Here is a 14,996-nt window from a genome sequence, read left to right on the forward strand (position 1 = left end):
CTAACAGAGCTGAAAGTCAGCATCGCCCATTAACCTCCAAGATGAACGTAGGCGGGGCTCCGGAAACCACGCCTCTCCCACCGCGACGCTGACCCTGTTAGCGGCAGAGGAAGTGGGCGCGCCGGGCGGGAAGTCTGCACTGCGGCCGCCATGTTAAGTATGGGGGGGGGGGGGGGGCCCAGCTGACCGCACCTCTCACACAGTGCTTTAGGTGGACTCGCCTAGAGGGAACGCTGAACTCTCAACGCCGTGTAGGGTGCCCACAAAGCCAAGTCTGGGACAGGACCGCGTACGCAGAGCCAGCCATCCCTGGCCACTCCCCCATAGTGCCCTTTTGGCAGCGCGTCCTTGCTGGGGTTAAAACGGTTCGAGTATTTTTTGAATAACTATTAAAAGGCAACTCTCCAAAATACTTCTTCTTGTCTTGACTACTGTTCCATTATAACACGAGACTGCTGTCCGATGCCCACAATGGGCTTGAGGCCTGAGATCTATAGCCGGAGGCTGCCCGGGGCCCCAGGGCTCTTAAGACAGAAGAAAACCTAATACTTAAGTCTGATTGGGAGAAAAGCCTTCCTAGACCAAGGGCGTTTGGATGTTATCCTGACGGAGGTGCCCTGGAAGGGTTTTGAGAAGGGCCGCATCAAGACCCATTTGCTTTTAGATTTCTTCAGTGGGTAGTGGCAGAGACAGGGTCAGCAAGAACGCATTGTGGAGGTAGAATAGACATGGCTTGGTGACTGAATGTGGAGAGTAAGAGTAGATGAGATAATATACAAAGCTGATATAGAAGCTTGTGATTTGGGCTACATGAACTGAATTTTATGAAACTTCATGTGGCATCCCCTCCCTAAAAGCTTTTATGATTTCTTTTTCTTTCTAGGAAAAATGTGGTTTTTTTAAATTTATAATCTTACAGTAAAGGGAGAAGCCTTAACTTGCAAGATAATTCTTTAGCAGTATGTATTCTCCAGGTGCCAACCTAATTTTTTCATGTGAAAATACTATTATATTTTATCTTTCAATTAGTTTACATTCAATACTTTTTGTATTAGTTTCAAGTGTATAGCATTGTGGTTAGACAAGCATATACTTTTCAAAGTGTTTACCCCTATATTTCCAGTACCCACCTGGCAGCGTAGTCATTATCATATTATTGACTAGATTTCCTATACTGTACTTTACATTCCTATGACTATTTTGTAAATAGTAATTTGTACTGCTTAATCCCTTCACCTTTTCAACCCAGTCCCCCCACCCCTTTCCTTCTGCAACTATCTGTTCTCTGCATCGAGTCTTTTTCTTTGTTCGTTTATATTGTTCTCTAAATTCCACATATAAGTCATATGGTATTTGTTTTTCTATGACCGACTTATTTCACTTAGCATAACACCCTGTATGTCCATCTGTGCTGTTGCAAATTGTAAGATTTCTTTTTTATGACTGAATAATATTCCATTGTGTATCTGTACAGCTATTTTTTTTTATCCATTTGTGTATTGATGGACACTTGGATTGCTTCCATATCTTGGCTATTGTAAATAACACTTCAATGAACGTAGAGATGTGTGTATTCTTTTGAATTAGCATTTGGGTTTCTTCAGATGTATACCCAACAAATGGAATCTCTGGGTCATAAGACAGTTTCATTTTTAATTTTTTAAGGACCCTCCATAGTGTTTTCCACAGTGGCTGCCCCAGTCTGCATTCCCACCAACAGTGTACAAGGATTCCCTTTTCTCCACATTCTTTCCAACACTTGTTGTTTGTTGACCTGTGACATAATTCTAAAAGTCACTGGTCACAGGTGAAGCTAAAGGATAGGTAGGGCCAAGGTGGTCCATAGAGGGGATTGCCAGATTTAGCAAATAAAAAAATAGTATGTTCCAAATGTTGCATGGAACATAATCATACTAAAAACATTATTATTTATTGACACTCAAATTTAACTGGACATCCTGTCTTTCATCTGGTAACCCTACTCAGAGAGCTTTTGGGTATGTGTATTAGAGTTTCATTTTACCTTGGCAGAACAGAAATAAGTCTCTTCTTCATCCTTTGTGCTATGCCACAAAGAGCACAGAGAACACAATGAGAGTCAAAGCCAGCAGAGGTTAAAATCTCCTACATGCTTTATTGGACTTCAAAGAATCTTATGAAATAACACAGAAAAATCCATGTGAGGGTGTCCAGGGGGTTCAAGGCAGTCTGCAGCCTAGCCCCCTCCTAAAACCAGCCCCAGGTGCCCCTACCCCAGGCTCAAAATAGGATCCCAGAGTAAAGGCATGTCAGGGAGTAGGACAGAGGGGAAAATACCTTTACAGCCATAGCAAAAACAGGTAAGGGAGAGAGTTGTCTGGAGGGTGGGAAGGGTGGGGGGAAGTGGTCACATAGCCACCTTCACCTACACCTTCTTCCTTAACCACAACCTTCCCTAAATCGGCTGTGTCCTTTCTGAGCCTCTAGCCCAGGGTATGCAGTAACATGAATATGGGGTCTGACAAGGGGAGTATGTGGCGCAGGCACTTCGGAAATTCAGGAGATTTCTTTTTTCAATTTTAAACTGTCTTTTGGTTCAAATGCAACAATATCCTGCCCAACAGCTCCAGGGCCCATTAGAGCCCTGTATCATGGCTGAGGCTCCTATGGCCAGAGGAGCCAATTGTCCTGAGCACCAGGATTACCGATGCTTAGGGGGCATTTGGGCAGCACCTCTTGTAGACAAGCCCTCCTGCAGTGCGGGAGAGCAGGGATAAGAGAGGCAGGTATGGGTGAAAAGGGACAGAAGGTGACTGCCTTATAGCCCCCAACTCTGGCATCTACTCACCCTCCAACTAAGAGAAGTATTTATCTATCCCTTAGCTTGGCCTCTCCTCAAAACTCTCTAGTGACTTGTTCTTTGGGAACTGGTTTCACTTCCTGGAGACCTAAGTGAGCCCCAGGCCGAGGTTTCCTCTGGCCCACCATACTTCCAAAAAACAAACCTCAAATATTAGGCCTTAGGACCCAGTTTGGGGCAAAGAGAACCATTGTAGGTGGGGTGAAATAGATCTGAGGCACAAGTGTCAGAAGTTACTCCTCCTATCTTCCCCCCTAGCTGCTAGGGGAACTTGGGGAGTGGTGAGAGGAAGGAACCTGAAAGCAGAAGACAAAGAAAAACAAGAAACCAAACCTCAAAACTGGGACAGCAGAGACAGAAGCTGGACCTCAGAGGTGGAGCTGGTAGCTGAGGGGACAGCAACTAAGACATGCACTGAAGTGGAGAGGGAGCAATAGCAGCAGCCCATGGTTGGGAGGGAGACAGGGCAGGCAGGCCATGGTGGTCAGTTAATAAATAATGTTGAAGGACCCAAGGAGGAGGGGGGCAGGTATCTACAGTGCCCAGGTCCCTGGGCCAACCCCTCCCATGCCCCACTCTAGGGGCCAGTTATCTTGGAAGGCAGAGAAGGGGAGGCAGAAGACCGAGGAAGGACAAGCTGTCCTGCCACTGCCACCCTCATCCTGCCTACTTCTTAAGAGGCTTCTTAAAGATTTTGAGGGGAAACTTCTTCCGGCCTGGGCTGGAGTCTGCCTCCTCACCAATGGAGCTATTATCCTCCTCAGCCATGGCCTTCTTGCCAGCCAGGTGGGGAATGCGTGTATTTCGGCTGCCCTGCAGAGCTCGGCTGTCCCCAGCTGGAGATGGTGTGTCTGGGTCTGGGGAACTGGGGCTGTGAGAATGGGAAGAATCCAGAGGCGGAGAGCTACCAGGTGGGGCTGAGGGGCTCAGCTCCATCAGGCTGTGGGCCTTGTCCAGCTCATGGTTCAGCGCCAGTAGTGCCTTCTTGGCCAGGACAGGGCTGTCAGGCAGTTTCTCCGCTGCAGACCCTGAGTGGACCCCCTCAATCAGCCGGTGGCTGCCATTGGAAGTCATGGCATTGAGAGCCTCATCTGCAGCACGAACCATCTGAGGAGGCTTGGGGGCCATACGTTGGCGGTCACTCATGTGGAGGGAGGACTCCGAATCGGAATGGGTCAAATCCCTGAAAGACAAGGCAGAGAAGGAAGGAAGGAATACATACAGGACGGGGGTGGGGGGAAGGGGGAAAGGGAAATAGTTGAAGAAGAAAGACAGAAAACATGAAAAGACAGGAAAGGGTATGAAAATAAGGGGAAAGAGAGGGGCAAGAGATAACACAGGATGAACAGGCATGCAGGAAAGAGAGGAATAAGAAACAGAAGATAAGCAGATCAACAGTACGGGATCAGGGAGGAGGCAGGAACAAGGAATGCGGGTAAATTAGAGAAGAGATAGGGAAAAGAACAAAATTGGGGAAGAAGAAAGGCAACAGGAGAAGCAAGACAAAGAGGAAGAAAAAAACGAAAGGGAAGAGTGATGGGGAAAGAAGAGACATACAAGAAGCAAAAAGAAACGTCATTATACCATCATCTGTTGGGCACAGAACTTTCTAATGCCTGGGCCTAATGAATGGCTTGGTCCTAAACTAGCAGCCATAGGCTTTAATGCCATAGCATCCTCCTCAATAACATCTGTGCTTTCCCATAGCTGGCTAGATTTCTTATGACTCAACCCTAAGCTAATACAGAACCCACATCTTGCTCTGAGTCACCATTTTTCATGCCTTCCTCCCCCACCTAACTCCTGGCACACCCTGAGACACATCCAGTCTGGGCCAAGTCCCCCCAAAAACAGGACACATGCAGTAAGTGGACCTGACCCAGGCCGGGGAGGAGATGGTTAGAACAGCCTTGCAAACAATCTCTCACCCACTGCAAAGGCCAGAATGCTGCCTCTTCCAACCCTCTCGCGGGTTTCAAAGGGGGTCAAGAGAAGTGTTTCAAAGTTCAAACCAAAGTCGGTTGGCAGCAGGAAGGGTGGTGTCTTTTTCAAAGCTCTGCTGACAGGGAGAATGGAGGGAGGTGCAGAAAGACAGGATGTTGGCCTTTAAGGACCAGTGGTTCAGAAGAGCTGCACACTAGAAATTGTAAGGTGTGATTCAGTTTCCATCTGTGCCTGAGGTTTGGACAAATCATCTAACCTTTCAGGTCCTCAATTCAGGCCAAATGAAGATAATACCAATTCAGTTATCTTGCAAAACTGTTTGGAGGATCAAATATGCTGGCAAAGCACTTGGAATAAAGATGGTGAGTTCAGACAAAGCTGAAAGACTCATATGTGGGCCAGAGATGAGAGGCTTCTTTGCAAGGCTGAGTTATGGGGATGTGGCACTGTACACAGGACATGCACATACAGGGGCTAGTCCAGAAAGTCAAGACCCTTTTAGGAGCTAGCAATTCCTAAGAAGGCCATGAACCAATTCTGGATGCCACCCCTCCTGTCTCTACAGACCAAAGGGTACATATGGTGGGGGAGTCCCCTGCCCATCCCTTAACCTTCCTTCTTTCCCAGGGCCTGAGAACCCACAGTAGAGGCAGAAGAGAGGGCCAGGGAAATGCTTAAACATCCAAGTAAGGAAGCTGAAGGGAAAGTGTCTGGAGTGGGAGAGGAGAGCACCACAGGACCTGGAGAAGAGACTTGTGGGTCAAAACTTAGGTAGATCTCCAGGCCTCTAAAATAGGCAAAAATGGGAGGTTGGCTCATAGCTATTATACAGGAATGGGTAAAAATAGGTTTATAGTTGTTAGTATGTGAAACACTGAATTTATTCTTGTATTATTATTTATTATTGTATTATTTTTCACATTGTAAAGCTACTTTTCCCCCACCCTGTAGACTTAATTCTTAGTAGGAACCAATTAACTAAGTAGCCACCTCATAAGTTAGTACCTTCCTAGAAACAAGGGATAGCAGAAAACAATTCCAGCTCCAATTCCCATTCTACAAATGCCATTTCAGCCACATACTCTAGTGTTTACCAACATTTGGTTTCATAATATCTGATGCTGGTCCTTGCATCTATCTAAATGTGCCCTTGTTTCTCTAAGCCCTAAGGTTATACTCTCCGTATCCTGCCTTTCCACACACATATGAACTACCACCGAGCATGGTGCCAAGGAAGTTCTGAGGAGAAATTACACTGGGAAAGGGACTCTCTAGGCTGAGGGGGTGAGGTTCCTCGGAGCCTACCTTTCTAATGCCAAGGAAGAGAGGTCTAAGGGTTGGGGCCCTCCCAGGCAGCCCTATTTGGTTGTGTTTCCCATCTTTCTATGCCTTTCTCATCAGCTAGGACTCCCAAAGCATGATAAGAACCTGGGAGGAGGCCTGGGTAGATGTAGGAGGGAGAAGGTCCACTGGGACAAGCTCACCTTCCCTCCCTGAATCTTTGACACAATTCAGGCCAGTGGTATCCCTCCCCAAAGGCTGGGCTGCTTTGGGCTCCCATCCCAAGCTACTGACCTTACTAGAGAGCCTGTTTGCCTTTAGAGACGATCCTCTGGTGCATGGTGCAAAAGAAAATTAAGTAGTGAACAGGCCAGGTGGATGCAGGTATTTCCCCACCCAACCTCCCCGCTGGCCTCAGCTTGGGCCTTGGAGCATGAGAGTCATAGGATCTCCTAGTGCCCCCACACGAACTCAGTCCTCTCCACCTATTTTTGGAGGGGCAGTCTCCCTGCCTAGGCTTTTGGATGAAAATGAAGATGAGAATGAAGATGAACAGTTCTGCTGAGAGATAATGCTACTAAAGGCAGTTCCTTTGTAAAAGAAAAAGAAACAGGCCTCACGGATAACTATCCAGAGGTCCAAGAGGCAGAGCTAGACAGACTGGTATCCAGGATAAGGCAGAACCAAAACAAAGCAACAGGGAAAGCAGGCTACAGCCCAGAAGCCAGGCCTGCTGGGCCATGGTCACAAGTTCAGAGATGAGAGGTTCTTCCACAGAAGAGAGACTTTCTGAGGATCCCTTAAGCTTATTCCAGACAATGTCAAGGCTACTATCTCTGACCTTAGCCTATCTCTTGAGGTATCAGTAGGGCCAGTCCTACTGATACCAAGCTGTGGGAGAAAGCGTTCCACCAATTCTTATCCAGTTCACTTACTGAGACCTTGTGGAAGGACAAAAATATCCAACAGAGTATCCTAGAATGGAAAACCAAGTTCTAGTCCATGTCTGGTCTATGTTCTGCTCCTAATTTGCTATGGGACCCGGGGAAAACTATTTAACCTTTCAGAGGCTTAACTTCCTGCTCAGAAAGTGACTATTTTAATGCCTGTCCCACCTACAAACTTCTCGTGTTCAAAACCCCTAAACACGTTCACCCTCTTCTGTTCCCTAATTCCCTGAAGGGTACATCCATACATCCATTCAGTCATTCCAAGCTGGAAACCTGGGTATCAGCACAGACTCCTCCCTCTCCTTTACTCCTCACAGCCAGTTACCAAATTAATCCTCTCCTTTCCAACCCAAAACCTTGTTACTTCCCATAGTGCTCTACTATAATGATTTCCAAATTCCTATTGTCTCCTTCTTTACTTTATATAGACCACTAACATGTTATTTCTAAAATGCGAATCTGACCAATTAACTTCCTTGTAGAAACTCTTCTGCAGTTCTCCACCTCCTAAAGGGTGATAGTCAAAGCCCCTCAGCACTCAGAGCCCTTCATTATTCTAGCCTCATTCTCTACCCCTTCCCGCCGACACATATCCGATGTTCTAACCACAAATATCAGATTCTCTTGAATCTCCATGTCTCTGCACACAATATTACTTCGGCCTAGAACATTTTCTCCTTTGACTGTATACAGGATGTTAGCACAAATGTCATCTCTTTTGTGAAGTGCTCCACCCAAGAACACACTGTTAGTCACTCCCTCCTCAACATCCCCATAGCACTTATCAAATTGTTCCATAATCATTTATGTACCTCTCCCAGGTCAGACTATAATTCTGATGGCTGGGCTTGTATCTTATCATCTATGAATCCTCATGCCCAGCAGAGCCCGGCAGAGTAGGTATCAACAAATCTTTGATGAAGTAAAGGAAGTGAGGACTCCACTGAAATAAGAGATGTAAAAGTGCATAAGTGCTATGGGACCATGAGGGAGGGGGTTAGAGTCAGAAAATCCAAACACAGTAGGGAGGAAAGGTGTGAGGACTTAGGCTGACCCTAAAGAACCCCAGGGCTAGGAAAGGATAGGACAAGGAGAAGATGCCATACTGCGCACACACCCATAGCTGACCAAGCAGCAGCCAGTGGGCAAAGGCCAAGGTTTAGGCAGCAGAAAGGGAAGGAAGGGAAGAAAGAGAAGAGAGACAGCTGATACCCCAAGCTCTCTGAATGCCCAGGCATCACAGCGGTGCTATCAGAAGTGGGTGGGTCAGGGTAGGGCTCCATCTGGAGGAAGTAGGAAGTGCTTTGGTGATAATAAACAGGGTGGACATGGATGGTGGTGACGGAGGAGGAGGAGGAGGAGGAAGTAGTGGTGGTGGTGGTAGTGGTGGTGGTGGTAGAGGAACAGGAAGAAGAAGCAGAGGCAGATGGTGAGCTGGTTCCGTGGCCTTCAGAACTGAAAGACTGTCCAGATGAAAGGCTGCGCATTCGCCGCAGAGATGCCCGGCTTGTCAAGAAGTGGCCAGCCTCACCCTCTACCAACCTCTGAGATCCCAGGCCATGCTGTGGCTCCGTCAGGCGCTGCCGGACACTGCTCTGCAGGCTTGGGGCTGCAAGAAGAGTAAAGACAGTGTGAGGAAGGGCCAGATTACTTTGGGCTGGTAGGCAAGCAGGTTTGCCCATGGAGAAATGCTTGCTGGAGACCACTCTGGGCTTCTAGTGACCAATCTGAAAAATAAGGCACCTCTTCCTCAAAACCTCCCACCAGGGGTCTAAAAGGGGAAATTGAAAGTGAGGTGCCCACATCAGTTTTCGTGGCAATTCCAAAGGAGGGAGGCCAACATTAATATAAAGGGATATGACAAGGCAGTTAGTGGGAGGACACAGGCAGGACAAGGCAGGATAGGGGTTTGGGGCAAGGTTCGGGAGAGCACTAAGAATCAGCCTTTTTAGAAAGCTAACCTCAGGAAGTAATTCATGGTTTAGACAGGGATTTATACACAAACATGTTCATCACATTATTATTAATAATTGCATGAAAGCAAACAAAGGTGGAACAATGGGAAAATGGTAATACATCCAACTGGATGTATTAGCTGGAAGGCTATATACCTATTAAAAATGCTGTCTATGAAAAGATTTTAAACACATAAAAACACCTATTAAAATGCTTAGGGAAATCAAAAGGACAAAATATTATGTAAAAGAAAACATACCTTGAGCTATGGAATATAAAAGACTAGTTTGAAACCTGGACTTTCCACTTCTAGCTGTGATCTTAAGCAGCTGACATCCCTATTTTAATGCCTACCTTATAAAATCCTACAAGGTTATCTTAAGGCTTCAAGATAATGTATTTAAAGTACCTGACACAGTTTACGGCAATCAATAAGTGGTAGTGGTCAGTCTTCATTATCTTGACCACATAAAAATTAAAATTTCACGAGAAGATTCAAAGAAAAAATGCTCAAATATAGCAGGACTATGGATGCTCATACTTACTCTTTTTACTTCCCAAATTTCCTCTAACAAGCATGTAAACAACAAAGAATCAGCTCTTAGATCAATGTTGCAAATCAGGCTCTTGGAAGATGATGGCCACCATGCCCAGTGAAGGGCTACGAGCATTCCCCTTGGACTTACTCCCAGCCCCAAGTGAAAACAAAATTCACACCTTTGTTTTTTCTCCTCTACCCTGATAGATGGGCCTCCCTGACTTCTCCCTAAAAATAGGAAAAAGACCAAGTTACAGGGTGGCAGAAGCCTTGGAAGGGCCACCAGGGAGAGAGCACAATTCCATGGTGATGGAGAGATGGAGAGGCAGGGCTTCTAAGCCTGGTGGCTTCCAAAGAATGAAAATGGAGTGGAAGAGGAAAAGGAAGCATGGAATAGGGAGGGAGAAAGAAGGAGAAACAGAGAGGAAAAAGGAGAAACGTGAAAAAGAGAAAAGAGGGAGAGGATCTTTCCTTTCCTCTTCCCATCCCAACCCAGCTAGAAGAATGGCCACCAGGACATCTGTCTAGCTGGGCTAAAAAGAGAAGCCTAAGCCTTCCATCACCATGGGTGTTCTCTCTCCACCCCTCATCTGAACAGGCTGATTCTTCTCACCCCCGAACCCCTCCTTGCAGTTAGTAGGGACAGTGCTTAAGGAATTGAGGGAGCAGGCAGGGGAGTGAAACAGGCAGGAGAAGGGGCCCATGGGGATAGGAGTGTTGGTTTAGTTCCAAAAATTGGAAAAACAAAAGCCCCAAAGGGGCTCCTCAAACCCGGGTATTTCCAGAGGGATTGATCATCCGAGCCGGCGGATGTTGAGCAGAGAGAGCGGTCACTGAACCTACGCCCCATCAGCCAGGCAGCATCTAGGGTCCAACAGCCAGGCCAAAAGGAGAAGAGAATCTGATTTACAGAGGGCTTCAGCTTTCCCACTAATGAACTAAGGGAAGGGCCAAGAGGCAAGGGGTAAGTAGTTCAGTGCTAATGAAGGGTCCGCCCAACCCAGAGAACATAGAAACCTTTAATTCAAGGAATCAGGCTCGATTCTTGTTGAGGATCCTAACCTTGTTGCCTTTGAGTAAAAGGCCTGAGAATATATAAGACCAGGGAGACAAAGAGGCTTGGTCAGAGGCAAAGTATCATTAAAGAAATTTAAAAATAAATCCTGTCTGGAGTTGGAATCCAGTGTGATTAAAGAGCCTGGATTTTTGAAGGTAAGCCACTAACCCAGCCCCAACTTTTTGCCATCCCTTCTGCACCCATGAGATACGGGCCCAGAATAACAGCTTTCCCATAAGGCTCTATTTTATTTATGTAGAATGCCCTCTGATCCAGAGAAGACTTCATCCCAGCAAGGGATAAATTCCTTCATTCACTAAAGAATTCCCATAGAGTGCTATCTCTTTCAACCTTGCTCTACTCAGCTCTTATAACTCACAGAGGAGAAAAGGGAAAGGAAAAGCCCAGGTGGAAAGCCAGACATGCTTGTGCAAGAGACTCCCCCTGGACAAGAATGTCCTTCTGGCTTGGAGGATTTAGGGCTATTACCACCTTAAGAGACTGTTGCTTCCTGAGGTCTCACACAAAAGCCAGAAAGAAACATCATTCCATTCATCTACTTTAGCAATTAAGAATAAGGAATATAAAATAAAAACAAAAGCAATAAGATAAATGAAATGAGTTAAAATAAATGCCATTTTTAGATCATGAACCACTAAGGAGATTATTTTTATACAGGTAGATGGAGTGGGTTGGTAAATAAAGGGATTTAAAAAACACAGAGTGAAGGGAGACACACTTAACGCAATAGACCCAGAAGGGTAGATAGAACATTAAGCAGGGGAAACCACTCAAAGGACAACTATAAAGGACTATTCTGATGCAAACTGTGCTTTATTAACCAAGGTCATGAGTTGAACTGTCTTCCTGGGTATCTGCTCCACATGCTGTTTAAGCACGGCAGTGGTCAATGACTTAGCCTATCTGTGCATCAAAGGCTCCATCCCTCATCCCCACCCAAGAGGTCACCTACACTGCATGGACAAGGGTGACACAATCTCCTCATCCATGTCATCCACGTCATCAGTCATGATGAAGTGAGCAGGGTTGGGGCGTGTACTGCCCATCCAGCTGGGGTCTATGTTGAGGGCAGCCACCAATGAGTGGATGCCAGGGTTATTGACAATCTGGAAGCCACAGAGGATCTCGATCTGCTGCCAGCGGTGCAGGCGCTCCCGAAGTGCTGCTGTCACCTCACTCAGAGCTTGCCTGAGGACAGATGAAAGAGAATGGGCTGGGTGTGGGGCTCAAAAGTAACCAGGCCTCTTAGATGAACAATTTGAGGGGAAATGTATAAGTAAGAAACACAATTAAATCATAAACTTAAGAGCAAGGTGGGAGCTGGATAAGGGATGGGACAGGAGACTAGAGCTGTTCTGCTACCAGTGAGGAAGTAGAACTGGGGTTGGAAGCCCCAAACACCCTCAAACTCTGAGGATGGGATGGCATCACGAGAGCTGGGCAACAGGTGCTACTTACTTAGCCGTTAGGATCTTGTGGTCCACATCATCCAGGGAAGAGCTGTGGGCCACGTGGAAGGTGCCAAAGAGTGTATTTCTCTTCTTTTTTATCTTCTCAGCCTGTAAAGGTGAGGCCATCAGATTAAAAAGAGCAGGGATTAGGAGGTGAAAAAATGAGAAATGCCTTTCTATGGCTGGGTTCTCCTCCTAGCACAGCTTAGGCTGCACCAGGAAAAGGAAGAGGAGATGGGAAAGGGGAAAGGAAGGCAAGAAGAGGGAAAAGAGGAGAAGAAAGAAAATAAAGGAATCAAGAGAAGCACAGGGATCACCTGACAATACTCTTGCACCAGGAGGACTCTGCCCCCATGACAGTATAGAGCTGGCAGAGTCTTCCCATTTGCTGCACCTTTCCCAGAAGGCAGGTAGAAGTACCCGCCCACCCTCATTCCCTGCTCCAGAAGCTTGAGGACATTATCAGGAGCTGTACATTAGGAGAAGAAATAGCATCCAGCACCAGGATATCTCTTTGCCCAACAGGAAGAATAGAGAAAGGCAGAAAGGAGCAAGGACAGGTGAAAGGAAAGGAGGCAAGGAGAGAAAAGGGCAGCAGGAGGGCATGTCTTACCCCCTCTTTGGCCACCAGCAGCTGCTTCTCAGCATTTTGCTTCTTGATGTTGTAGTACTGCACCTCCACCTCATGTGTCAACTGCAGCCACTTCTGAAGGGCCTCGGGAGCATACCATGAGCTGTGTGATTCCAGCTCTTTCTCTGCTTTTCTCAAGGCCTCTCGAACCTGTGCAGCCAAGAGGATGTGAGTCCATTTACTACATGACCCTCTCCAATGCTTCTACATTATACTTCAGAATTCAGAATTCTAATCTGCTCTTTTATGTGAGATTTATAATTTTCCTAAGAGGGAAAAAAGGCAAAGATTATTCTCTGTATTTTATATACAAGGAAGAAAGCTCAGAGAAGGAAAATGACCTACTCAAGGTCACACAGAAAGCACAGTAATCCACCTTATCCATGGGGAGTAAGTTCCAAGACCCCCAATGGATGCCTCAAACCATGGGTAGTGCCACACCCTATACATACTATGATTTTTCCTATATGGACATGCTTTGTTTTATTGCACTTGACTTTATTGTGCTTCACAGATATTGTGTATTTTACAAAATGAAGGCAAGACACTCTATCAACAAAGATTACAAATGGCTTTATTGCCATACTCACTTTATTGCAGTGGCTCAGAACCAAATCCACAATATCTTTGAGGCATGCCTGTACATACATACAATTTACAGCTTTTCTTTGGCATATCACATAGCCAGAATCACTATTCTTGCATTTTGGGGCCGTTAGTAAATAAAATAAAGGTTTCTTGAACACAAGTGCTGTGATGCCACAACAGTAATCTGATAACCAACATGGCTACTAAGTGACCATCTGGCAAGTACATATGCACTACGGATACACTGGACAAAGGGATGATTCATGTCCCAGGCAGAACAGGGCAGGACAGTGTGAGATTTCATCACTCTACTCAGAATGGTGTGCAATTTAAAACTTATGAGTTGTTTACCTCTGGAATTTTCCATTTAATGTATTTGGATTGCTTCTGACAGCAGATAACTAAAACTGTAGAAAGCAAAATCTCAGGTAAGGGGGGATTGCTGTAGTATCTACCAGAACTGAAACTGAGATTTTTCTGCTGTCAGACTATATCTCTCTTTTCTCACAATCTCAGCAATCTTCCCTGCTCTCTTGAAGCACACTGTTCAGCTCAGTGAATCAGCTTCTTTCCCACAGTTAGGGTCTGTTCTTGGACCTCAAGACATTACAATATGGCAAACTCAAAAACGAAGCACTTGATTAGGAATCCAGAAATCTGGCTCTGCCCCTGGTGTGTCATTTGGCTGGCTGTGTGACCCTGTGCTTCCTACAGCAGACCTCAACTGAGTGTGAAGTAAGACTTTCTTTTTCTCAATAGAGTGAGCTCTCCATCATGAGAGGTAATGTGAAGAGCTCATGATTGCTATTCCAGAAATGGATTGACCTGAATGATCTCCAAAGTCTTCTCTAGCCCAGAGACTTTATCTATGAGTCTCCCACCAAGCAGGGCACACAGGCTTTGAAGGGCATTCTGTACATGGTGAGAAGACAAGAAGTATACTTACACCTAACATAGGCATTGCCAACAGAGGCCAAGACATGAAAAGACCAATGTGTAAGCACAAATCTCCTGACTGACTTCTCAGCAGGATCATACAATGAAGCAGACAGTCACAAAGCACTCAAGTGAGAAAGGTCTGAAAATACACACCAATAGTACATACACTGGATGCCCTGCAATCTCAGAAGCTACCTGTATAGTGATCCACAACTCCCCCATCTAGACACTGACTGTCCACTGGGCAGAATTCCAGAGAAAGGAGACTGAGAACCATCTCACTGTGCCCAAATTCAGCCAATGGGGTGAGTATCCCATAGCAGGCCTGAGGTCCTCTCCACAGGCTGAGATAAACTAGGAAGGCCTTAACTAAGGACAGAACACCTTTACACCTTAAAGAGCCAATAAGAGAGTCAACCTTCACTTGGCTCTTGTTCCTTGAAAAAGAAACTATAAAATGGTCCACTCCCACCTTTGAATATTTAAAATGAATAGCAGATGCTTGAGACTCTAGTATACCAAGTCTGAAAGTATATGATCAAGTCCTACATTTAAAAAAAAAAAACTTTAAAGAATAGGATAAGCTAAGAAGGGGAGAATGGAGAGAGGGCAAAGAAAAGTGACGGTTGTGGAGGCACACAAAAGGGATGGCCTTAAAGGCTCAAAAAAACTTTATTGGGAGAAATAATTAAAAAATAGAGAACAGACTGGTGGTAGGGGGCAAAGAGATAGAGGCAGACACATCTTATATATATGAGTAACAAATGCCTTTAGGAAAAAAAACAGATAAAGGCTGGGGCA

At 45.8% G+C, this 14,996-nt stretch overlaps 1 protein-coding gene across 2 annotated transcripts in view; it reads right to left on the minus strand.

Annotated features, from left to right (window-relative positions):
• Positions 1–2,114: 2,114 nt before the first annotated feature.
• STIM1 (stromal interaction molecule 1) overlaps positions 2,115–14,996 on the minus strand; it is a 186,056-nt gene continuing 173,174 nt past the window's right edge. The window contains exons 8-13 of one of the 2 annotated variants that reach the window (XM_037135696.2): positions 12,651–12,818; positions 12,045–12,145; positions 11,539–11,774; positions 10,280–10,372; positions 8,557–8,623; positions 2,115–4,022 (exon numbers count right to left, since the gene is read on the minus strand). In XM_037135696.2, coding sequence (XP_036991591.2) covers positions 3,506–4,022; positions 8,557–8,623; positions 10,280–10,372; positions 11,539–11,774; positions 12,045–12,145; positions 12,651–12,818 — 1,182 coding nt within the window. In that variant the 3' untranslated portion in view covers positions 2,115–3,505. The remainder of the gene's footprint in view (positions 4,023–8,556; positions 8,624–10,279; positions 10,373–11,538; positions 11,775–12,044; positions 12,146–12,650; positions 12,819–14,996) is intronic. The other variant, XM_037135697.2, reaches the window with a different exon arrangement.

Source organism: Artibeus jamaicensis, unplaced genomic scaffold (genome assembly GCF_021234435.1).
Source record: "Artibeus jamaicensis isolate MK-2021 breed Jamaican fruit bat unplaced genomic scaffold, CSHL_Jam_final contig_64, whole genome shotgun sequence".
Lineage (NCBI taxonomy): Eukaryota > Metazoa > Chordata > Mammalia > Chiroptera > Phyllostomidae > Artibeus > Artibeus jamaicensis.